The sequence below is a fragment of the Diadema antillarum genome, unplaced genomic scaffold, assembly GCF_040938485.1.
Source record: "Diadema antillarum isolate AM-2024a unplaced genomic scaffold, OU_Dant_1.0 seq00001455_RagTag, whole genome shotgun sequence".
Taxonomy (NCBI): Eukaryota; Metazoa; Echinodermata; class Echinoidea; order Diadematoida; family Diadematidae; genus Diadema; species Diadema antillarum.
The window spans coordinates 778846-803998 of record NW_027272201.1 but is presented as its reverse complement, the minus strand read 5'-3'; the positions used below and the strand labels follow the sequence as shown (position 1 = coordinate 803998).

At 38.5% G+C, this 25153-nt stretch overlaps 1 protein-coding gene across 1 annotated transcript in view; it reads right to left on the bottom strand.

Annotated features, from left to right (window-relative positions):
* LOC139709634 (PDF receptor-like) overlaps positions 1-25153 on the bottom strand; it is a 204605-nt gene that overhangs the window by 1898 nt on the left and 177554 nt on the right. Inside the window, exons 3-11 of the mRNA XM_071621593.1 lie at positions 20133-20257; positions 19205-19308; positions 11682-11835; positions 10544-10697; positions 8556-8619; positions 7943-8015; positions 7261-7346; positions 5741-5927; positions 2563-2658 (exon numbers count right to left, since the gene is read on the bottom strand). Of these exons, the coding sequence (XP_071477694.1) occupies positions 2563-2658; positions 5741-5927; positions 7261-7346; positions 7943-8015; positions 8556-8619; positions 10544-10697; positions 11682-11835; positions 19205-19308; positions 20133-20257 (1043 nt within the window). The remainder of the gene's footprint in view (positions 1-2562; positions 2659-5740; positions 5928-7260; positions 7347-7942; positions 8016-8555; positions 8620-10543; positions 10698-11681; positions 11836-19204; positions 19309-20132; positions 20258-25153) is intronic.

The window sequence follows — 25153 nt, the reverse complement described above, 5'->3', positions numbered from 1 at the left end:
GAGACAGACACCCACGAGTCATACAGCCCACGAGTAACACAGCCCACGACTTATACAGCTCAAGAGCCATACAGCCCACGAGTTCGACACTAAGCAAACAAGACCCACGAGACTGACACATTAAGCCCAGTGTTGTAATGTCGAACGCGTTGGCAGTTTTTACCTAGTGTCGAACTCATAGGCTGTATGACTCATGGACCTTCTTTTTTTTTCAATGTCGAACTCGTGGGCTGTATGACCCGTGGGCGCCGGTCTTGTGGGATGATCCCCTTTTAAAGTTGTGGCCGAGGAAACTTTTAGTTCATCAATTTTGACAGCGATTTGAAAGTAAATTTGGCAATCCTGCTATGCAGTAACGTAATTTATGTTATTAATTTTGTCATAATCACTATACGGTTTTATTTCCCAAAGCTATTCATTAGATCTTTTAAAACAACCAAACAATTCAGACTCCAGAGTAGGATGATCAGTTCTGTTTTAAGTATTAACTTCATTGCCATGCTAAATTCCTGCGGTGTTTGCCGAAAATGGAATGATTTTCGTACAATGCATTGGTTTGCATATGAAGAGTTTGTTTGCAAAAACCGATAAGTCCATTTTTGAAGATTTTGAAGTACGGTCTCTGTCATAAAGTACAAAATAATACCGATATATTGGTCACTACATATAAAGGTACATTTTTGAAGTTATGATCAAAAGAAGCAAACATTTTCGTATTATTCTCTTTATTTTTCTTGACCTTTAATCGCAAATATTTCCATTTGGCAAATATGGACTTATCGGTTTTTGCGAACAAACTCTTCATATATACAGTTTAGGATAGATTTTAAAAAAATACTTTTTATTTCTGAAAATAAGCAGAAATGAAATAGCACCGGATTCATTTAGTTCTTTTCTTTCAGCACGACAACAGCGGTACTATTTGAATAGATTGCTTTGCAACAGATCGTAAGAAATCGGATTAAAGTATATCTTATCCTTCCATGCTCCCTCCTCCTCCCGGCTCAAAACATACCGTTTCTTCTTCTTGTTTATGAAAATTAATGCGTCAAAACATATGACGCACGAGTGACAAATATAAAAACGTTGGCATACGGATGTGAACTCAACAGCAATAGAAACAATATGTCATGGAAACATTGACTTCACGTTAGTTCAACAGTGATGAATAAAAGTGCAGTGTAATATAGATAATGAAAAATATATATATAAATACTTGCAGAACTTTCTGTTCAAAACTTAAAAGTATACGATGGATTTTGTGAAACGTTGATGAAACTAGCATCGGCCAACCACCATTGTTAATGAAAAGCCAAAAACGACAGGATAACTAACATTGGAGAAGCATATTACGTCACAAGGTACGTTACATGACGAGAAAAAGGAAACAAGGGAAACTCATCATTGTATCTCATGCATCTGGATTATTGCATCACATTTTGTTTTTTACGGTGAAGCTCAGTTCTGCGAGAAAAAAAAAAAACTTTTACGTTGTGTGGGACGAAATGTTTCAACTGAAGAGTCCATCTACAATCCAATATGGCGGTGAATAAAAAAATAGACCCATGCACGCATGTCTTGGTAAGAAGCTACTATTCGTGAGAGCGACGGCTCGCTGGAGATGACAAATTGAACTTAATAAAAGAAATTGAACAATCCAGGATGATATCACACTCAGAGACTATAAACATGATCGCCTTGAAATGAATGGGTCTTACCTAATAAAAGTGTTCTGCAGAAATAAATTCATATCGAAATCAACATTTAATGCGAAACGCAACCCTCGATCATGTTTATAAAAAAAAAAAATGTTGGTGGCGTATAGCACTTACAATGCGAAGACTAATTTCTTTTACAAGCATGATAAGGAAAGATAGAGTAAAAGTCAAACAGTTAAGATTTAATTGAAAAGTGTCATTACAAAATAGTTCATTTCACTTCCATACTATTTGTTAATATAAGGAAGTCTGTAGTATTTTCTGATTTCATAAATCATGCATGTGGCTTTATTGTTCACATGGTATCAGAGACAGGATTTTGTACTTTTCCCCTCTCTTCAAAGACAGTCTGAACAAAAAATGAATGAGGAATGCAGCTACTATTGAAAATAATAATAGTCTCTTATGTCGGCTCATAAACAACGAAAGTGTCCCCTTTGTTCGTACATATTCATGATATTGGTCTTTCGCTGTTAATTTCTGCCTGATGCCAAAGATGTTCAGATTTACCTCAGGTGCAATGACTTCAGCAAGTATTAAAAAGTATGATGTAAACGATTTGGAATTGAAACATCAATTAAAGGAGCCCAGGAGTTCGTTTATTCCACTCAAGAAGAAAAAGAAGAAGAAAAAGAAGACAGGAGTTATTGACCACACAATCAGTTTGGGTTTTTTCTTTTCTTTTTAGGAGGGTAAGCAAGAATGCTGTGCTGTGCTAAAAATGCTTCTTCTTTCTCAAATTTCAAAGCATCAAAGCATCTTCATTTGAATGGATGCGACTTCCCGTTTTGTGTTTCAAATTCCATCCTTTCTGTGACTATAATACAGTGATCGGCTTACGTACATCTGTTGCCGTGGTAACCACGGAATGGCCTCTGTGATGATGCGGTCGTCTGCTGTTCCTCCACGCCGCCCACTTCCTCTTCAGAGTGGCTCTGACCTGAAGGGCATGTCAAAATGAGAAAGGTAGAAGAAAAAACACACAACAAAAACAAACCATAAACTCATATGAAATCAAAAAAAAAAATATAACACAAAGTCAATGTTTACGTCAGCACTTTCAAAGCCGATTTGGAAGAGATCGGAGTTAATCGTAGCCATCAGCATAAGAGAGATAAAAAGTTTATCCAGGGACTATGCCATATTAAAGGACAAGTTCACCTTCATAGACAGATGGGTTGAGTGAATGCAGCAATATTAGTAGAACACATCAGTGAGAGTTTAAGGAAAATCGGACAATCCGTTCAAAAGTTAAGAATTTTTTAAGTTTCTGCTCAGTTACGGCTGGATGAAAAGACTACTATAGTTTGTGATGTCACATGTGTACAACGATATAAAGAAAGAATAAAGAAGATTCAACATATTTCCATTTTTCTCGCATAACAAAAGAACACGCGACTTCTCTCTTTCAGAAGACAGGGGCAATAATATTACCCTTAACATTGATCAGTTAACATTTAGTCAAATTTTGCATCGAGTTTTTAATACAAGAGGGGCCCACACTCTACAAGCATTGTCTTTTTAGTGGGTCCCTCCGTTTTTTCACACAGTGCATATTGACAATTCTTTCATTTTCGTTAATTCTGCAACAATTGCAATGTATTGATACTATTAGTTTTTCTCATTATTGTTGGTTTCTTTGTATGAATTTACATACATTGTTTCTGTCACTCAAGAAAGTGAGATTTATGTCTGTATGATTTTATTGTGGAAAAACGAATAAATTCGAACTTGAACTTGAACTTGAACATGTCGAAGAAATGTGCACTTTATTCAAAAAGTAAAGTTATGTGAAATTCTCTTTTTATCTCCCTTATATCGTTGTACGCATGTGACATCATGCACTGTAGTAGTCTTCTTATCCAGCAGTGACTGCGCAGATACTTAAAAAAATTATAACTTTTGAATGGATTGTCCGATTTTCCTCAAACTTCCACTGATGTGTTCTACTAATATTGCTGCATTCTCTCAATCCTTGTGTATATGAAGGTGGACTTGTCCTTTAAGAAGCCAGTAGCTCCAATGTTGTTCTTTTTGAGTTGGCATGGACATATTCATATCTTTATATATATATATGATGTATATATTATATAATATAATGTATATATATATATATATATATATATATATATATATATGCATGTTCTGACGGTCTTATACATTTGAAGAGACTGAGTCCCTGCGCAAGGGCTTAGTGAGGGTAATTCATCACGGGTCAGGTAGCGAGCAAACTAATTGGTTCTCATCCGAGACCAGCACGGTCGGTGATATATCACTTTAAAATTCAAATCTCAGCTTCGAATGGATGTAAGCTGCAATTAATAACCAATATCATCTTTCTATCATTCACTTAAATACATTTTTTTTTCTGTTTTAACGAGAAAACAACAACAACAACAACAACAACAACAACAACAACATCAACAACAACAACACAACAAACTTTCAGGTACATATGTATTTTTGCGGTTTGGTATAGTTATTGCTAAATCTTGAAAGTATGTAGATAATCATTCTAAATTTGCCAACGAACAAGCATGGCCGTGGTGCGAGAAATCGTTATCATTTTGTCACCCTCTGAATTTTTAAGGTGGAAACTACTGATCCACAATATTTTCAACAAACGTGTCGGACAAAGGAAACCCGTGGGAATCGAACCTCTAATGACTCTCAGCATTACCACCTATTTATGTTTATTCACGTACATTTTATGGAAAAGAATTGATTGATGGTATCGATTTAAAGGGAACGAGATAATGATGTGATTAATCATCTATTCTTTTCTTTTTCATTTTTTTCTCTTTTTCTTTGTCTTTCCCATAGTCAGAATAAAATTGATGGGGCATAATACTCCTGAAATCATTAGCCGCAATGAATGAATAAACTTTAGAATGGTAATTATAATTACAATTACTATAAATAATGAACGACATCAACTCCCCCATACTCCAGCTATATGATGATTCCAGCTGAAATCATATCCAATAGTTACTCCTAGAAAGTAAGTATGATCCTTTTGTGTAACTATGTACCATCACTCTTTATATCATAAACAATTTGCGGATTAGCATTGGAGTGTGCAATTTGAAAATGAAAGAAGTCTGTTTTACCAATATTCAGAGTTATTTTGCTGCATTTCAACCAAGATGCTTTTTGTCACCAAAACCGAAGCAAAACAGAATCTACAGAAAATGGAAAAAAACCGACACTCCCTCGGCAACCATCCAGTTTTTAAAGGTTTTCCAGGTTTTCCAGTGACCATCCCACCCCAATTTAACTTCAGGGCAGAAGTTGAGGTTGCGGAACGAGGAGGGTCGCGGACAGCCACATTGCGGGGAAACTTCGCGGTCGGCCGTGACGCTTCGGGCGTAGAGTCTTGCGCGTGATTTGTTTGTTATGGAATATTCATACGCCCAAAACCTCTACTGCGGTCACTGATCTCAATAACAGCGCCTTTGCCCATGTATGCGAGCAATCCTGTCATGAAATGGTAATAGGTGGCATAGGCCCACTTTACACTGAGGCCCGCTGACTGGCGTAGGGGTGATCATCTTTTTCTTTCTTTTTTTTGTCGGAGTGCTCTCGTGTACAGACAGGCCGTTTAATATGTCCATGACTTTGCAATTTGCTTAAGACGAGGCATCCTTTGTCTGAATGCCATTGTAGGTTGTCTAATACTGAGATGTCATTTGACAATGAATTTTTATGAGGGAGTTAGAGGGAGGGAACTATCGCTGAGGATGTGTTACTAGTTACATTACTGATGTACCTATGATTGAAAGCATACCACCCTTCCTAAGCATGCTAAGACTGGTCGTTATTCCTCGTTGCCAATGAACAACAATGACATGTTTCTCGTCAGTTCTTCACGTGAATTTATACCCACGTGATAGAAACCACGTGTTGTCATTCACGTGGTCTGGGATCGTCACTCTAACCATTTAATCAATGCTATCACCCACGCGATGCGGGCAACCGAGCAGTGGCGCCCCAACGCAGCCTCGCCCGCACGTCATTCTTACCTCCGAGTTGACGAAGCAGTAGAGGACGGCGACGAAGAAGCCCTGGTAGGCGTCGAGAAAGAGGAACAGGTAGTTGTAGACGAGGATGAAGGCGCGGTCGTTTGTCGGGGTCGGTATCGGGATGAGCCAAACGAGGTTGGCGATGCCCAGGAGTGGGAGAAGGACGATCGCCGCTTTCAGGGCTTTCCTGATCGGATCAATCATGAAAACCTTGATAGAATACATTCTCAGCTCGTTCCTGACCGACAAGAAGCTCTCCTTGAGTCTTACGACCCCCTCCCTCTAGTAACTGTGCCAGTTTTGTCACCTCAAAATTTCAACAAGTAGCCTCACAATGCATAGTATATTTGTCTTCTACAAATCAAGCCCGCCATCCCAGTAAGAGTTACGAACATCGTCAACTGGACGATATATGATATGATACTTGTATAAGTGCATCCAACAACTACGCAGCTGGCGAGGTGATAGTTTGCGTTTGGTATATAACATTTTGACATATAAGATGAGGCGCACCGGTGACGTGGTCGGATTTCTATCGGAAGTTTCCCGGTTCGACAGCTGGTAGGCTTGGACGTTTTACACAATATAACACCTTTCTTGATCCAGGTTTGTGAATGCTGGAAAAAGAGTCAGAGAGCAACGCCCTCTACGCAGAGCCCTGTTTCACTAAGCGAGAGTTATGATTGATCGGAAGTCAATTATAACTCTGTACCACCTATGATTGATTGTGAGGTTTTGATTGCCTAATGGACGTATGACTGATTTGGGAGGGTTTTCATTGATTTCAGGGACTTATAATCAATTATAAGTTTGGATAAAACAGGGCTGAAAGGCCTACTTTATTAGGTTACCTTTGACGAGGAACCATGATCGGTACCATGATTTCATGGTACCGATACATCTTTTAATAATATAGCATTTTTGTTATTCAAACACTGCGAGATTTGTATGCAGTCTGGTTTGTGCGATATCTATGTGGTTCATTAGTTTATTACTCATCGCTTTTTTGTACTGGTGTAATTTTAGTTGGTCAAGACAAACATATCCGTTCTCCGTGTAAAATTATATGCCTATGAACTCGGGAACCTACAGTTTTACAAGCTTTAAAGCTTTTATGTAGGCCCCATCATATTTCTTATACTTACTAGTGACATTTTCATACGATATGACCATGTAAATTTGTGTCAAGTATATTTTCTTTTTCTTTTTCTTCTACAATCAAAAGACATGATAGTATATATTTTGTACTCTTGTTTTGTTGTCAATAATTTTGTAATGTCATCATAGAGAAAATGGAAATATGAAATAAATTTGAACTGAACTGAACTGAACTGGAAACATTTTTTTTTTTGCTATTACTATCTGAGCCTCATCTTAATTGATTGTACATGATTATGTCTAGCCCTAGTTTTGTACAGACGAAAAGTTTGCATGAAATTTGAACATGCACGTTTGGAAGTGAATGTTTTTTGAAGTCTCTCGTGGCTCAAAATAGAATAATAATTGCGAAAAGTTATTACCTGACTTGCTGAGTCTCGCTCGTGTTACTTTCTCGAAGTTTCGTCACCAGCACTCGGATGATATTGAAGAGAAATAAGACATTTGCCTAGGAAAGAATTGGAACGACAGAAAAGAAATATAGATTCCTTGATGATTTCCAAGAAAGATGCAATTCAAAAGCAGTACTTGTTCTTGATGTTATATGTATATCTTCATAGTTGCGCGGCATTATAAAACATTTCTTAATTTAAGATGAATTTACGCCTGAGTTTTTCCCTTTCGGAAAAGAAGTACAAATTGAATTTTAATTCATGTTCCTTTAATACCTAACATAAGGTGACATATGGCTGCCGCGAGACAACATTGTTATCAAAAGTGAGGGAACATGAGAAACTGACCATTAATTTAAGGGTTGAGATTTGTCAATGTGTCTACCAAATAAGCAATCCCTATAGTCACGAAAAACAAAGACACAAAGAAACAAAGAAACAAACAAACAAATTAACATCCGTTCGATCCCTCTAATACTTTAAGCAATACTCTCAAAACTCACATCACATGAACGAGGGGAAGAAAACAGAGCTTTAGTATAAGGTGTTGAGAATGGATGCATTGACATTATACAAATAAAGAAGGTATAGAATCATCACGTGGAAACCTAAATTGAAACTTTCATCAGCATGATCTAGTGCACATTCTTACCAGTATCATGAGGTTTCTGGGAATTTCGATGAAGATCCAGTACCACATAGATACCACATCTCCCAACCAGCACCTTTAAAAAATCAAACAATTGATGAAAAAAAGTAAGATTTTGCACAGCTAAATTATTACTGTCGCGGAAAACTTTCATTTTGCGTAAATCTACCCAACAATTTCCTTGTATGATTTTTTAAATAAATGTTAACATTTCCAGGGATGAAGGGAATCCAATCAAGGTGTCGTATCTAAGGGGATGTTGCAGCACTCAATGATTCCCTCTTTACGTATGCGTGAAATGAGGACGACTTGCTCAAAACCCGCCATGGCACCTTGTTCCGGATCAGAACGCGAAACCTATCTTTTAGTATTTTTTTTAATGTAATTTATGTATTCAACCTCTGTGAAATATTTATATGTTTCTGTTGGAAATGGCAAATGAATGAATGAATGAATGAATGAATGAATGAATGAATGAATTTTCTAGAAACATGCCTTCCATGCCTTTGTCATTACGGGAAGGCGAGGAAGGAAACTTTTATAGTGAAACTCTCTACGTATCCCCGTGAAGGACAAGAAATCTTGGAGGCGTATTTCAGCAGGTGCATACACTCACCCCTCTTTGCCCTTCGTCAGGTCCATGGCGATGGCCCATGCTATCACCAGGGGTATCGGAAATGCTGATAATTATGAGAGAACAAAAGAAAATCAAGTTAATAAATATTCAGCACGACAGTACCACTTTATCTATATATTCATGCGTCTCTCATGAGCAACGGCACCATTGCCCCTCCCAGATTTGTATGTTTGGTTACCATCGGTGTAACAGTTTGGTGAAATTAAGCAAAACTTCATTCTCCAGCATGTCCAAAACTTTTCTTGAAACCTTTCCGCTCTCTTTTTCGAAGCCATCCTATAGAACAGCTCTTAAAGTGAACCAAAATTAGTCCTGTGTTGTTCATATAACCAGTGACAACTGCTTGTTTCTTTGTAGAATTGTCAAAAGCTTCTTAATTGCTAAATTTGTAACTGATTCTGAAGTTACCGACATATTTTAGAAGATTGAAATTCCTATTTCTCTCTCAGCTTTGGCAAATTTGTATTAATATCATTCTGATTTTGTGTAGACTTAAATGAATGTAACAAGTGCCATCCAATCTGTCCTCATTATAACTGAAAAAAAAATCTAAATTCCGATGTGCCAGTAGATGTATAAATGACAAGATGGTAAAATCTGTATTCAAATATTCCTCCCAAACTTGATAAGTTAAATCAAGCGTTCATGAAATAAGTCATCCGTTTGAACAAGAATACTGGTATTAGTAGCCGCGAATTACAATGTATTCCCAAACGAGTTAATGATTTAGGGCATAACATATACTGTACAGCGCGCGTACACGGGAATGACACAAAGAAAATTAGTACATAGTGAAAAAAATAATAAATTCTACAGGCCTGCAGCTTTCACGTTATGTATTGAAAAAATCAAGCGATTACCATCACTAAAAGAATTAAACACTGTTAAGTTAATTGTAGCACGGAACTTTTTTTTTTATTTGTCTTGTTTGACTGTGACTCCCCGGATGAATAATATTCATTTTATATTCACAGATATTCACAAACATATTCATTCTCCGGCCTCCCCTTCTTCACACCTTCCGCTTTCCTTCCCTTTATTACCTTTCCTTTCTCAAATTTTCTTTTTTGGGGAGTCTAAATTGTTTCTGGCTTTCCTTTGCACTTCCCAAATGTCAATATCTTTCTGTTCGCTAGATCAAGTTGTTCTTTTTTTTTGAGAATATCGTCTCCGTATGTCGACGGAGCAGTTCGCATTCGAGATTATAGGAGCGGCAACCGATCGGTTGGATGAGCAGGTGACTCGGTGTCGCGCTCGAGTTTTAGAAGAGAAGAATCGGGGACGAGACGAGGTCGAGTATCAACGACGCCTTATGCCTCCCCAGGCTGCAAGGAAAGATCTGCGATACTATTAACCACTGCGCAACCCGACACTGGCATAAGGAGTTGCCGATGAACCCACTCTCTTGGAGCCAGTTGTCTCCATTGACATAACACCCAAGATGTATTCTTGTACATCGCGGCTGAAAAGACCCGGATGTTGCCCTTTGTTTTTTTTTTTTGTTTTTTTTTTTTCGTTACCTAGTACATCTCAGTGAACAAGAATAAGAGCAACAACCTATTTTAGCATTCCTCCCCATTTCCAGCATTTCCGTATACTTACAATATTTTGTAACCTTATCCTTTGTTATGTATTATGATAAAATTTATGTATTCAATTTCGGTTAAATATTTATATGTTTCTGTAGGAAATGGAAAAATGAACTAATGAACGAATGAACCTTATCGTTGTACTGCAATTAGAAAATACATGCAGGTCATGAAAAGCATGAAATACTAACATCTTTCTGTATATAGGAGCCGAAAAAAAATGTAACAGGTAATTTCTTGATGTGATAGGGTGGCGAGATTAAACTGTCAAATATTCAAACATTTTCTCATCTAGAATTAGAAGATTTCCGAAAGAATGTGACAGTAAAACAGACTTAGGGATAATCGACTGATAAACAAAGTTTGTGAGATGCTTACCCCATCCAATGACGTAGAATAAGACAAACTTTGGACTGCCGAAAACCGCTGAAGACAGTAAGGTGTTGAGATACACCCCCTCAATGAACATCCAGGCAAATGTGCATAGTCTCGTGTATTCTCGCAGGACCTCGAACGTTTTGCACAGGGGAGGCTTGAGATGAACAAAGACATTGATAAACACATGTATGATTGATATGGTTGATATGAATTTATATGTAGATAGATAGATAGATAGACAGGATACAACGTGTGATGTCTCCATCCCTTCTGCTTTTGGCGATATAAAACTAAATTCAGAAAACTAAACACATTTTCGGTTTAACGAAGAAGCATTCCTCACTTTCTATACACCAGAATGAAAACAGTAAATTGTACTGCTGAACACAAACTATGCACAATCCTAATCAACTTTCATGCTTCATTGAGCATCGTTCTCTTCTGTCTGTCCAACTACTTTTGCTTCTTTTCATTATGTATTTTCCTCGTTGTGTTTTTGCTGTATTCTTTATCAATCTTTCTTCCTCCTCTCCTAATTCACGCGTCTTTGCCTCTTTCTTCGTATCCTTCTGCTCCTCTCTCTCTGCTCAATTCTCTCTTACTTTTTTTTCTATCTCCTTCAAGACTTAGTCGTCGGCTTCTTCGTCTTGCTCTTACTTTTCCTCTTGTTCTTTCTTTCTTCTTCTTCTTCTTCTTCTTTTTCATCATCATCATCATCATCATCATCATCATCATCATCATCATCATCATCATCCCACACCCCTTCCCCTCTCGTAGCCTCTCCAACACACTCATTACACTTATACCGTGCCCCCCCCCAAAAAAAAAAATACAACGGGACCCTCCGCTACAATAACTTAAACAAAAGTGAATTAATCCAAATAGAATTTCAGGGTATGAAACTATAACATAATACCCACATGTTACAGAAAACCTCACCCGCTTTGCTTAAGTGGTCAAAGAGAAATGAGGATCTTTGTAGAGCAATGCCAGGAATCCCTTCCTTCCAAGTCCTGTCCATTGTGCTCACACAAAATGTAGCTAAGATGTTATATTTTATGATTCATCAATGCAAAAGTCCGACTGTATTTTTTTTTTTTTTTTTTTTTTTGGGGGGGGGGACATACTGTACACGTACCACGTGTTGTATGCTGTGTGAGTCTCCAAAACCTTGCCCGCTGGGTGACTTGCTGACGTACCGGTCGACATCGAGGATGATCTTGAGGGTGAGACGGAAGACGAAGGCGATGAACAGGTGTTGATGGATCTTAGTTCTATGGCATCGCAGATTCCTGATAAAAAAAAAAAAAAAAAAAAACCTGGTCATGAGGACTGTAATACAGGTTCTTCCTGACTAGCTTAATCCACGCATCGTGATTTTTAGGATATTAATAAAGACTGGTCGTTTTACTCTGGTATGCATAGGCTTTCTTTCACAACAATCCAGACAAGATAATGGTGTTCAACCCAGCGGCCTTGTCAAATAATATGTATGAAGCTTACGTAGAAGCTGCCCTTATTTTCAATTAACTGCCATGAATACGTGACCGTGTGAGTATTGGTATTGTCACTGACTGTAGTACAGAGTTCATATCTATAGTAGATGAAAATATGATTCGGAGCGTATTCAGAATCAGTTTGAAGACGTACAAGCATTGTCTCACATAATCCTTATCATGAACCGAAAGAGTAGAGCTATACATTGTGTTGTCTCTTTTAATCTTACAAACTTAAAGTGGCGGCGGAAAGTTACACACCACCACCAACAACAAAAGCAATATCATATACAATGTAGTCAGAACAGCAAAATTCTGCAATATGTTGGTACTGCATGCATCTCGTTTCAACCGGGGACAGCTCTGTGCTTGTGTATAGACTTTCACTGCAGTGGTGGAATGGAAACGGACAGGCATGGACGTCCAGTAAATTAAATCTATCTCGAAACCCTGACCGAAGCGCATATTATACATCGCGAAGAATAGATACGGGTTGAGGGTTAAAAAGGGCAGGAAACCAGAGACCCCGAACTCATTGAGGATTAATTGTCGACCCAGATCTGGATAAATGATGGATGCATCTGGCTAAAGGACCTGCTCTGAATGTTATCGGACCTTTGAGTGGTGGTTAAACAAGCGTCATGAAACCGGAAGTCAGGTCCTAAATAAAGATTCTAAAACCTGATGCTTATTTCGAGGTCATCTGGACTTTAATCGCGATTTGTTGCAGCAGATGGCGATATACCATGGACCTACGTTGTAGGTCCATGGTTATACCAACGCAGACGTTGTCAAACAACCTGTCAGGTTGACTTTGTAAAAATTTGCTTAGCGGATAAACTCTAGATTATAAACTACAAAGGGACCTCGATGTAAAGAGGTTGGATAAATCCTCTTATAACAAACGGATAAATCCTCTTATAACAAACTGATTTGGCAGGTCCTAACTCTTACATTTCTTTGGAAGAAGCGATGTGGCTGTGCGCGCGTTGAGCGGGCTCTCATCGTGAGTTCATGAAGAAAGTCAAGAAATATATATATATATATATATATATATATGATATATATATGCCCATGATCAGACGTGTTTTCATGTCTGTTTCAGAAACGGGTTTGATTAAGATCTTTTGTCACACCATGGGCACTGATGAAGAGTGTGACCTTGCCTTTCAGTATTTGAGAGCTATGCTCCGTTTTTAAGATCTTCAAGATCTAGGATTTATTATTATTTTTTACGGCGTTCTTTTTCTACTGATTCGTTTACTTATTATCATCAAGATGCCGAGCAGACCAATTTTCTTATTACGTTTCTGTACTGTGTACATTTTCTGCTACTCTTCCGACTGTTGGCGATGAGGCCCTTTTCAGATTCACTGTTTTGGAGCCGGAGATTTGCCATGTCATCTTGCAGTCATGACTACGCGTCATTGGATGCGTCACTATGGACACTGTGCGCTACCTCCATCTGTTTAGCGCAGTGACTTCTTTGAAAGGTGAGTTTCAAAATCCGTCTGCCCATGATCAGACGTGTTTTCATGTCTGTTTCAGAAACGGGTTTGATTAAGATCTTTTGTCACACCATGGGCACTGATGAAGAGTGTGACCTTGCCTTTCAGTATTTGAGAGCTATGCTCCGTTTTTAAGATCTTCAAGATCTAGGATTTATTATTATTTTTTACGGCGTTCTTTTTCTACTGATTCGTTTACTTATTGTCATCAAGATGCCGAGCAGACCAATTTTCTTATTACGTTTCTGTACTGTGTACATTTTCTGCTACTCTTCCGACTGTTGGCGATGAGGCCCTTTTCAGATTCACTGTTTTGGAGCCGGAGATTTGCCATGTCATCTTGCAGTCATGACTACGCGTCATTGGATGCGTCACTATGGACACTGTGCGCTACCTCCATCTGTTTAGCGCAGTGACTTCTTTGAAAGGTGAGTTTCAAAATCCGTCTGCCCATGATCAGACGTGTTTTCATGTCTGTTTCAGAAACGGGTTTGATTAAGATCTTTTGTCACACCATGGGCACTGATGAAGAGTGTGACCTTGCCTTTCAGTATTTGAGAGCTATGCTCCGTTTTTAAGATCTTCAAGATCTAGGATTTATTATTATTTTTTACGGCGTTCTTTTTCTACTGATTCGTTTACTTATTATCATCAAGATGCCGAGCAGACCAATTTTCTTATTACGTTTCTGTACTGTGTACATTTTCTGCTACTCTTCCGACTGTTGGCGATGAGGCCCTTTTCAGATTCACTGTTTTGGAGCCGGAGATTTGCCATGTCATCTTGCAGTCATGACTACGCGTCATTGGATGCGTCACTATGGACACTGTGCGCTACCTCCATCTGTTTAGCGCAGTGACTTCTTTGAAAGGTGAGTTTCAAAATCCGTCTGCCCATGATCAGACGTGTTTTCATGTCTGTTTCAGAAACGGGTTTGATTAAGATCTTTTGTCACACCATGGGCACTGATGAAGAGTGTGACCTTGCCTTTCAGTATTTGAGAGCTATGCTCCGTTTTTAAGATCTTCAAGATCTAGGATTTATTATTATTTTTTACGGCGTTCTTTTTCTACTGATTCGTTTACTTATTGTCATCAAGATGCCGAGCAGACCAATTTTCTTATTACGTTTCTGTACTGTGTACATTTTCTGCTACTCTTCCGACTGTTGGCGATGAGGCCCTTTTCAGATTCACTGTTTTGGAGCCGGAGATTTGCCATGTCATCTTGCAGTCATGACTACGCGTCATTGGATGCGTCACTATGGACACTGTGCGCTACCTCCATCTGTTTAGCGCAGTGACTTCTTTGAAAGGTGAGTTTCAAAATCCGTCTGCCCATGATCAGACGTGTTTTCATGTCTGTTTCAGAAACGGGTTTGATTAAGATCTTTTGTCACACCATGGGCACTGATGAAGAGTGTGACCTTGCCTTTCAGTATTTGAGAGCTATGCTCCGTTTTTAAGATCTTCAAGATCTAGGATTTATTATTATTTTTTACGGCGTTCTTTTTCTACTGATTCGTTTACTTATTATCATCAAGATGCCGAGCAGACCAATTTTCTTATTACGTTTCTGTACTGTGTACATTTTCTGCTACTCTTCCGACTGTTGGCGATGAGGCCCTTTTCAGATTCACTGTTTTGGAGCCGGAGATTTGCCATGTCATCTTGCAGTCATGACTACGCGTCATTGGATGCGTCACTATGGACACTGTGCGCTACCTCCATCTGTTTAGCGCAGTGACTTCTTTGAAAGGTGAGTTTCAAAATCCGTCTGCCCATGATCAGACGTGTTTTCATGTCTGTTTCAGAAACGGGTTTGATTAAGATCTTTTGTCACACCATGGGCACTGATGAAGAGTGTGACCTTGCCTTTCAGTATTTGAGAGCTATGCTCCGTTTTTAAGATCTTCAAGATCTAGGATTTATTATTATTTTTTACGGCGTTCTTTTTCTACTGATTCGTTTACTTATTATCATCAAGATGCCGAGCAGACCAATTTTCTTATTACGTTTCTGTACTGTGTACATTTTCTGCTACTCTTCCGACTGTTGGCGATGAGGCCCTTTTCAGATTCACTGTTTTGGAGCCGGAGATTTGCCATGTCATCTTGCAGTCATGACTACGCGTCATTGGATGCGTCACTATGGACACTGTGCGCTACCTCCATCTGTTTAGCGCAGTGACTTCTTTGAAAGGTGAGTTTCAAAATCCGTCTGCCCATGATCAGACGTGTGTTCATGTCTGTTTCAGAAACGGGTTTGATTAAGATCTTTTGTCACACCATGGGCACTGATGAAGAGTGTGACCTTGCCTTTCAGTATTTGAGAGCTATGCTCCGTTTTTAAGATCTTCAAGATCTAGGATTTATTATTATTTTTTACGGCGTTCTTTTTCTACTGATTCGTTTACTATATATATATATATATATATATATATATATATATATATGTAATATATATGAGATATGAGAAAGAAGGAGAAATCGGTGCGTACCTTTGACATTATCAATCGTGAATGAAATAGGGTCCGTAACGAACCTTCGAAATAACGAGCTTTGTTTCATTTTCGGATTAACGAACCTTCGGAATAACGAACCTTCATTCATTTTCGGATAAATGAACCTTCGGAATAACAAACCTTATCACATTTTCGGATTAACGAACCTTGGGAATAACGAACCTCCGGAATAATGAACCTTCGGACTAAAGAACCTTCGGAATAACGAACCTTCGGAATAACGAACTGTAACCATTACACGGATACCAGCCACCATGCTCATTGCATTTTAGTAACTGCATGGTGCATGTCGAATGGAATATTCCATTCATTTGTAGATAACACAGTGCGGCAACCCTTTTATTCATCATGTACAGGCTAGGCTCATACGAATGAACTTAATTTTCCGCTCATACGCAATAAGCATGTATTTCTACCAATAGTTATTACTATCTTTGATGCATTAGATTTGTGTATAGTGCATGGACGTCGTGTGCGTGCGTGGGTGTGTGTGACCGGTAGCCATAGGAGAGAAAGGAAGAAGATAGGAAAGATAGAGCGTTTGATAGGGAAGAGAAAGAGAGAAAAAAAAGACAGACGAAAAGATCTACAACCCTAGAAGTTTTGCGTTATGATACCTGACGGCCCTTGTTCCATTATACCCCGCACCTGGGCTCAAGAGTTGGCACTTCCGAGCCAGAATGTCACGGAGACGCCATCCCGTCTCCCTCACCGAGAGAAACACGTGTTGAACCGTGTCGCTATCTCACGATCATAATCTACCCTCGTGCTATGTTGCCATGGTAACGGGCTGATATATTATCCAGGAAAAATGAAAGAAAACTTCGAAAGATTTGCAATCGGATTTTATTCCCAGAACTTCCGAGATTAGCCTCTTGAGCTGCCCTGGTGCCTTTTCAATACCGTGTTCATAATTCATGTACCAGACGTATAAGAGGGTCAGCGTTCGTCGGATTATAGAAGGTATATAGACTTTACAAACTAAACAAACAAACAATCTTCAGGCAACGTTTGTGCGACCTGGATACATTTAGTTGTGTTAGAACTTCAGGAAATTATACTGCTTGTGCTGAAGGGAGGAGTGAGAAAAAACAACCACAACGAGCAAACAAAGTTGAGTGTCCATTACATGTATTCAGGTCATGCAACATAACCCGGCCGAGGCGTGGCTGAATTACATACTGCCATGGCAAATTACGCACTGGCATTCATATCACTTCCACCTGTCAAATAACTGTATTCGATACAACATCAAACGCCCGTGGACGCCGTTCGATGAATCAATCATTTTAGTAGAACATGGGCAGGAAAAAAAGAAGAAGATAAAATAATCGTGAGTACTAGAAAGAAAAGCAAACACAAAAGAACAAAAACGCGGCAATCTTGTCATGTTTTTCGGCTTTCTTTGATGAACAAAAACTCACTCAGTAACAATGTGAAGACACGGCGCAAGAAATGTGAGGGAAACGAAACGAGATATAACTGTGAATGTGTAAAAGGGGAAAAACCGATCATGCTCTGGACTTATACACGCACACATGCACACAACAACAGGAGAATGGAGAAAGGTAATTGTTCACGAGACTTCGAAGTCTAATGCGCCCGACTGTGCATGGCGGCATGCTTTTAAGAATAATTTTATTGAGGATAAGAATAATGTTTTATCTTATAGCAACTGAGTTTTAATAACAGGTTGATTAGAGCCGCCACTTTACGATAGATACCCTAGGTATTGGAGATGATTTCATTGTAACAGAAATCTACAAAAATGTCTATTCTTCTTTGATCTTTTAAGCCACGTATTTCTAATCTCCGAGTAAAGAATGTCGAGAGTACAGTTCGTACTGTCTTATGAAGGGAGAGGAGGGTTACATTATGCATTCATAAATATGGTGTCATTTACCCAGGCTTCCAAGGGGATGTTCGTTATTCAAAAGGTTCGCTAATCCGAAAATGAAAAAAAGAAAGGTTCGTTATTCCGAAGGTTCATGAATTTGAAATTGAAATAAAGTTCGTTAATCCAAAATTGAAAACAAACAAACAAACAAAATGAAAAGTTTAACTAACCTTGGTGCTAGCACTTTTTTTTTGAGGGGCTCATGCCATTATGACAAAGTTACAGGAATGCATGCAATTGGGTGACCCGAAATCTCAGGTTTACGTGTGCGGAGCCTTAACTGCTGCGTCACAATAAGTGTCTCACATAAGCCTACATAATGAGTCCATTAATATGTGATAGCGCTATAAATACTATTTCTGTGGAGCCGAGGTATAATGATAATCATATTTCACTTTTAATACTCAACCACCTCTATTTTCTCTGCCTTTCGATGAACAAGACGCAATAAGTTTGCGAGCTTGTATATATCCAGTACATGTATGAGTTAGACGATAGTTACTCTCCCCTTTTTGGGGGGAGGAGGAGGGGGCATCGTACAATTGGTAGTGTTGAATTTGGTTTAACTTATATTCCTACTTCATTCCAGTAATGTGAAGTAATGACATTCTAATTAAATTTGACTGAATGAACTATCTAGCCTTTTGAATGTTGATCGCGGTGATCATACAAATTCGCGCGAAATCGAATGACCGCGTCGTTATCAAATCTGATACAATTTTGACGAGATAAGACGTGAAAATTATAATCATACCTTAGTATAGCGTATATAGGTACAAGTTTCCTTTTGGGCCAACATTTCGAAATTCTAATCTGACTGCTTCTACAGCGAAATACTGCTTGTAAGAATATAAGTTGGTGAGCAGACAGACCGAGAGACCACTAAGCTTGGCGTGAGGTTGTCCACAGGAGTGGACAAAAGCTAGACAGGAAAATCACTAAAGTTTGGTAGAAACCTTAACCTCCTATCATATGTTTGTAAGAACGTAACTTAGCCATCGTTCTAAGACTTCGACGTTGTATTTTTTTAACTATTAGTACTAGGCCTACTATCATTAACATCTTCAACTACTTCAAGTACTTCTACTTTATTAGTAATTCTCGAGGTACATTGCACTTTTCATGTATTCACTTCTAATGCTGCTATTACAACTTCTATCAATTCAAGGTGCTGCTGGGTCTGCTTTTAGCTGCTGCCATTATAGTTCGTTATTAATTGACCAAAATCATTAACTCACCTGAAAAAATAGAATATAAACAGCGCCGCCACGAGACTCGTCCAGGACAGAAATAACCCCACCAGCTCCATGAGCTTCGCCCCGCTGATGACGCTCTTGTAAAACTGCGTCGATGGCGAGGGAGAAAAAAAAAAGAAAAGAAACGAAGATGAGCGATACACGTGTGTCATAACAGGATTGGTGTTCTGCAGCGCCACCGGGTAAACAACATCAATTAACCTACTTTTGGAGAAAAAAAAAAGTCGTTTGTCCCTCTCCCCTGCAATCTCGGCTCCTTACGATTATTTCTTTGCCTTTTATAATCGCTACCACCTATTTAAGAAAGATGTAGTGCGGGTGTGGGGGAAAACAGCGTAATAAGCTGGATGGAGAAAACTTACCTCAGGTTGAATATAAATTCATAATTGCGTAATTGCGTAATTGCATAACATCGGCTGAAGACTGGGGGGGGGGGGGGGTGAGGAGCGCAGGATTTGATTAGCACGCCTTGCCAAATAAGGTCATATTCCCGCGGGGAGTCCTATGGAATAATATGTGATTACGGTTTAAAGGCTTTCTTTAACACAAAAAATTACCTCCCTACTCCCCCCCCCCCCCCCCCCGTGAAATACACTCAAAACTTTTATGGCGTTTGGGCAAAAAACAATAAGAATGTATGCCATGCGAGTATGGGCCAATTATGGCAAAGATATATACCTCTCTCCCCGCCGCAGAATGAATCTTCCTAAGAAACTTCCAATCGAACACAGCCATGTTCCAAAAGTTGAAATCAAAGTTTCCTGAACTTAATCAATTACCCTGAACTTGATTGATTACTATCTTTCTATTCCCCTTGTTTCATCTCCTTCTGTTGATTAAAAGTCTAGCAGAGAATGGAGCGGCATTTCACGAGGAGGGGTAAAGGGAGGGAGGGGAGGGGGACTCTTACTTCGAGTTGTGCCTTAGTGGAATTGTCCGTGAAGGTGTCGATGGGTATGGTGGTTCTGAAGCACTGAGAGTACGGCAACTCCGCCTCCCACGTCCCGTCGCTCTGACAGAAGCGGCTGAAGGTTTCTACAGTGGCAGCAGCATAGTGAAAACAAAACAAAACATAAAAGAAAATGGTGACGACGGTGATGATGATGATGATGACATTTTAGACGGCAACAAATATAATAAAGAGAATAATTTGAACTGAAATTAATGATTCTTGTCTTGAGTTGATTTTATTGCAATGACTGAAAGACTTATTGCCCTTCATCGACGTAAGTGAGCACCGCTTTTTCAGTGTTTGAAAAGTAGCCAGGATTAAAAAGAAAAAGAAATCATGGGTCATACATGCTCGGTTTTGATATCAGTTGCCTTGAACATAACCATAACTGGATGCAAAAAAAAATATTCAATGAAGTACTCGCTGCCATATAGGGATTAGAACCAACAATGACTATCGGGCGAAAGCTCGGTGTACAAGGTATAGTCTATAAAGTAGATATTATGACGCTTGCCTAGCAGCCGGGTCGTTGGTTCGTATCCGACCTGAGTGTGTGTGACCATGATTCTTATAACATATATAATGGCTATTACTATTCTGATCCTAGAATCTCAAGTGACAGGATCCTCAAAACATTTGTGGAGTTTCAAAGGTGGAGTTTTCAAAGGTTCATTATCCCAAAGGTTCGTTAGTCCGAAGATGAAATACGGTTGGTTAATCCCGAAAATGAAATAAGGTGCGTTAATTATTCTGAAAGTTTGTTAATCTGATAATGAAAACTACAGTTCCTTAATCCAAAAGTTCATCAATACAACGGTTTGCTAGTCCGAAAAAAAAGCTCGTTCATGATGAACCTTATTTCATTTTCGGAATTACGAACCTTCAGAATAACAAACTATAACCGAAGTAACGAGACTAATAATAGCAACAACGACAATGAGAAACCAATGCCTATTAAATGTACATTGGTGAAGAACTAATATGATGTGGGATACTTGGAATTTTAAGTATCCCGCGCTATTTTAGATCTTCACAACTAAATCGTATAGCCAAAAGACTTTATATATTAGAAGGAAGGCATGTACGAGCGTAGAGACATTTGGATGCTGACAACTTTTGACCAAAGAAACGGAAGATGGCAGCCTCTTTAGGGTGAGAGTTCTGCATGTTGTTTTGGTTGTTAGTAGACATTGGTCTTCAATCTGTAGCGAAATCGTGTGATTTTTCGCCTCTGTCTCGTCACTGGCCTTTCAAGCAGTAGTTTGTCATCATCGCTCGCGCATTTATTATGAATGACAAATTCATCTCCTTTCCACGGATTATTTGCTATCAGATTGATCGTCTAGTCCAAGAGCGGCCGTTCCGTTGACTCTTTCGCTCTCCGTGTCTTTTTTTCTCTCTGTATGATATCAGGGCCTTTTACTCTTGCATTAATCTCTAAGAGGTATAGGCAGGGATCTCGAAATCACAACAAAGCAAAAATGTCGTTCAAATCTTAAAAAAAAAATGCCCTGAGATAGAATGCGCTTAAAAAACACAAAATACAGAAATTAATTGAACACGGTACATAAAAACACCAAAAACAGAAACAGCAACAGCAACAACAAATAGAGCAAAGAGGCAACCGAACCAGTTCGGAATTATCTAAGAGAGATTACCTGCAAAGACAAGTTCGACAGTTGGGATGTTCTTTTATTTCCTTTTTTTTTTTTGCACAAAAGCAAGCATTTAATTTTTGGAAATATGCGGAAAAAAAACCCGCTTAAAATCTAAGAAACTGAGTTCCTGCACAAACTTTTCTCAAACCATTAAACACTGTTGTATGATGAAAACACACACTTTGTTTTTGAAGCAGATGTGTTATAAAATCATAACTTATGATTGATTCTCACCACTAAACTTCATCTCGTGAAAGCAATATTCATAACAACTGCATAAATCACTTACCAAACAACACTCATGTAATCATTCTTCAGTTGTGATTTAGCAATGCTTTTTTCCTCTCTCTCACAAAGAAGTTCAAACAATCCTTGTTTTATTGCTTGAAAGTCAATTATTAAAAAGAAATAGAGGGAGCGTCATTGATTAGCTATCGTGACCATCTGCACTGAATACTCTGTTTAACTTTAGTCTGGCATTATTTTTTGGTCGGATTGAAACTGTAAATTCTATCCATTCCTGTTTGTTTGACGTTAACTCTGAAAATCGCAATCAATGCTTCAGTTTGTTGTTGTCAAAGTTAACTGCAAAACAATCTCCATTTGGTTCTTCATGATGAGGAAACATGAGCACAGATTTCACACTTCATTCCTTCCAGACGTTCTCATAGGGACATCGGACAGTCCACACATGCAGTCATTAATCAAAAGACAGTTTACTACAACATCTTTTTTCTTTTCTTTACTCGCTCTGTGGGAGGGCATGAATGTTTTATGACGCCTTCCAATCAAGAGTCTTGGGCATATTGAGCTGACGCACTCTTAGCATGCTTAGAAAGGGTTACACTCGGCCAGTGCGCTGTGGGGATATTGATGAATTAATGAATATTACATCTTTGGTGCACTTGAGAACGACTGAAGAGTTTTTTGATTTGGTATGATCACTTGCCTCCATAATGATCTTGATGGAACATCACTTCGTATATTCTTCTTTTTCCAATCATCGGGGACGTTGATATAATGTCTCTCAAGAGTAAACGTGGCAACGGCCTACCCTGATCAATTAAAGATATACTTGAGTGCTATATTGGTGGTTTTCAAAGCGGAAACAAATTAAAACACATGCACACGCAAATTTTCTGTCGGTGTAATCCATACGTGTCGAGGAAGCCATTTTAATCAATAATTCTCAGTATTCATGGAAATGGATCATGACTAGTAGAGAGTAGCTTTTCATCATTTCTCTTTCTAAAAGCACGAAATAACGCTTAGGTTGTCATACACACCCTTAAGATACAAGGACAATTTCGGTTGTGAAACGAAAATTTCAGTCAATCTGAGGTCATTTTTCCTTTTAATTCTTGATAGTACTATCAAGATGTGCACTTTTTCCAAAAAGGGTGTGAAATCTAAGGTGAGATTCGTAAAGTGGAGGGTGACTCAGAGTTTTAATACACTCCTTGATGTTGTTGATTCCTGGAAATGATTTGCTTCTTGTGTTTTTCTGTTTTTGCTTTAGTTTGTTTTGTTTCGTTATTGTTTGTCTGTTCTTGTTTTGCTTGTTTTTTCTTTTTTCTTTTGGTGTGTACTTACACAGCAAAGAAATAAAAGCCAGATAATCTGAATGATAGAGGCGGCCCTTTGGTAGAAACGAAACTCTGCCTGTACTTTTTAGAACCCATAAATTACAAAACCACGACTATCATCATCCAGCAAACAAAGCCGTAAACTATAATGGACCATCTGTGGCAGAAATGGAAGCCATCAAGAACACCTTAAAGGGATAATACAGTTTTGGATGAGATGGAGGCTTCAGGTTTCCAACTTTTTTGTGAGGTAGTGAGAAACATCTTATGAAATGTTAAAAAAGCATGCATATCAAGAGGAAATAAAAGTTTACTTATGAAAATCGTTTTTTTAATTGAAATGGCTGAGACACCCAAAAAGAAAGCGATTCCAGTAAAAGGTGGAACGCACCTTTTATCAAGGTCTCTTTGTTTTTCTCATTTTTTTCATATCACAGCCATTTCAAAACTGATTTCCATTGAATAAACTTTGAATTCCTCTTAGAATAACTGTATGCTCTTCAATATAGTATGTCATAAAAGTGGTTTCTAATTATCTCGCAAAAAGTTTCAAGCTGAATCCCCATCTCAACCACAACTATGCGATCCTTTAAAACACTCCACGTGGACAGAGAGGGAGAGAGTGGGAGAAGAGAGTAAAGTGAGAGAGAGAGAGGGAGAGAGAGAGGGAGGGGAGTTCACGGCGAAGTGGCGATTTATTACAGATTAACTGAGATCTATCGTGGAAGAGGGACACGTTAACATCGAAAAATAAAACTCATCCCATACAGGGGAAGCATGATTTGTGATTACTCTATAATGACGATTTGATATTTCAATGTTTGTATGGGGAAGTTTCATTAAACATGAGGATTAAACCAGTGCAGAAAGATTAGTATGTGATATAATTAGTGAAAGTTCAGAAGAGAATCGGGTTTTTTTTTTCTTCAGGTCATTGAAAGAGCAGTCGACCTAGCCACTCAAGTAATCATCATGATCATGGGGAATAATATTTGTCCGCTGTTGAATCCGCCACGATGTAGTGGCATATCCAAGCTGTTTTTACTTGCACTTGAGCACTTGCTCACATTTTACTCACATTTTACTCTATGATATGTGGTTTTATCTGATCCCACATATATGATAGATTGAGAAGTCAATCTAATTTTTAAGTCTAATAATGGACTTGTCCCTGAGAAACCACAATCTCATAGATTGATTTCAAAACTAAGGATTTTTAGAGAGTGTACACACCAAATGGCACCTCCTTATGACACACAGCCTAAGTTCATCATCCCCGTATAGTTTCAAATAAGAGCTACAACAAGGGATTATTGCATCGAGCATCAAGTCGATATAGGCACACCTTGCATCACATATGAGAGGTCAATGGAATGACTGTGTATATTTTAATGAGAAAGAAAGATATGTGGAATACTTTGTTATACTTCATTAAACTTCTACCTCAGCCTCTGTCTCTCTCTCTCTCTCTGAAATTTGTCTACGACAGTAGAACAATAATAGTAATAGTAATAATAATAATAATAATAATAATAATAATGATAATAATAATAATGATAATAATAATAATAATAATAACAACAACAATGATAATAACAATGACAATGATAATAACAATGATAGTAACAACTACGATAACGACAATAACAACGATATGGTCTTCTTTATCAAGGGTATAGCCTTTCCATCGTTGCCACTGCTCTACCAGAGTGCCCTGTCATTATGTTCACCCTAG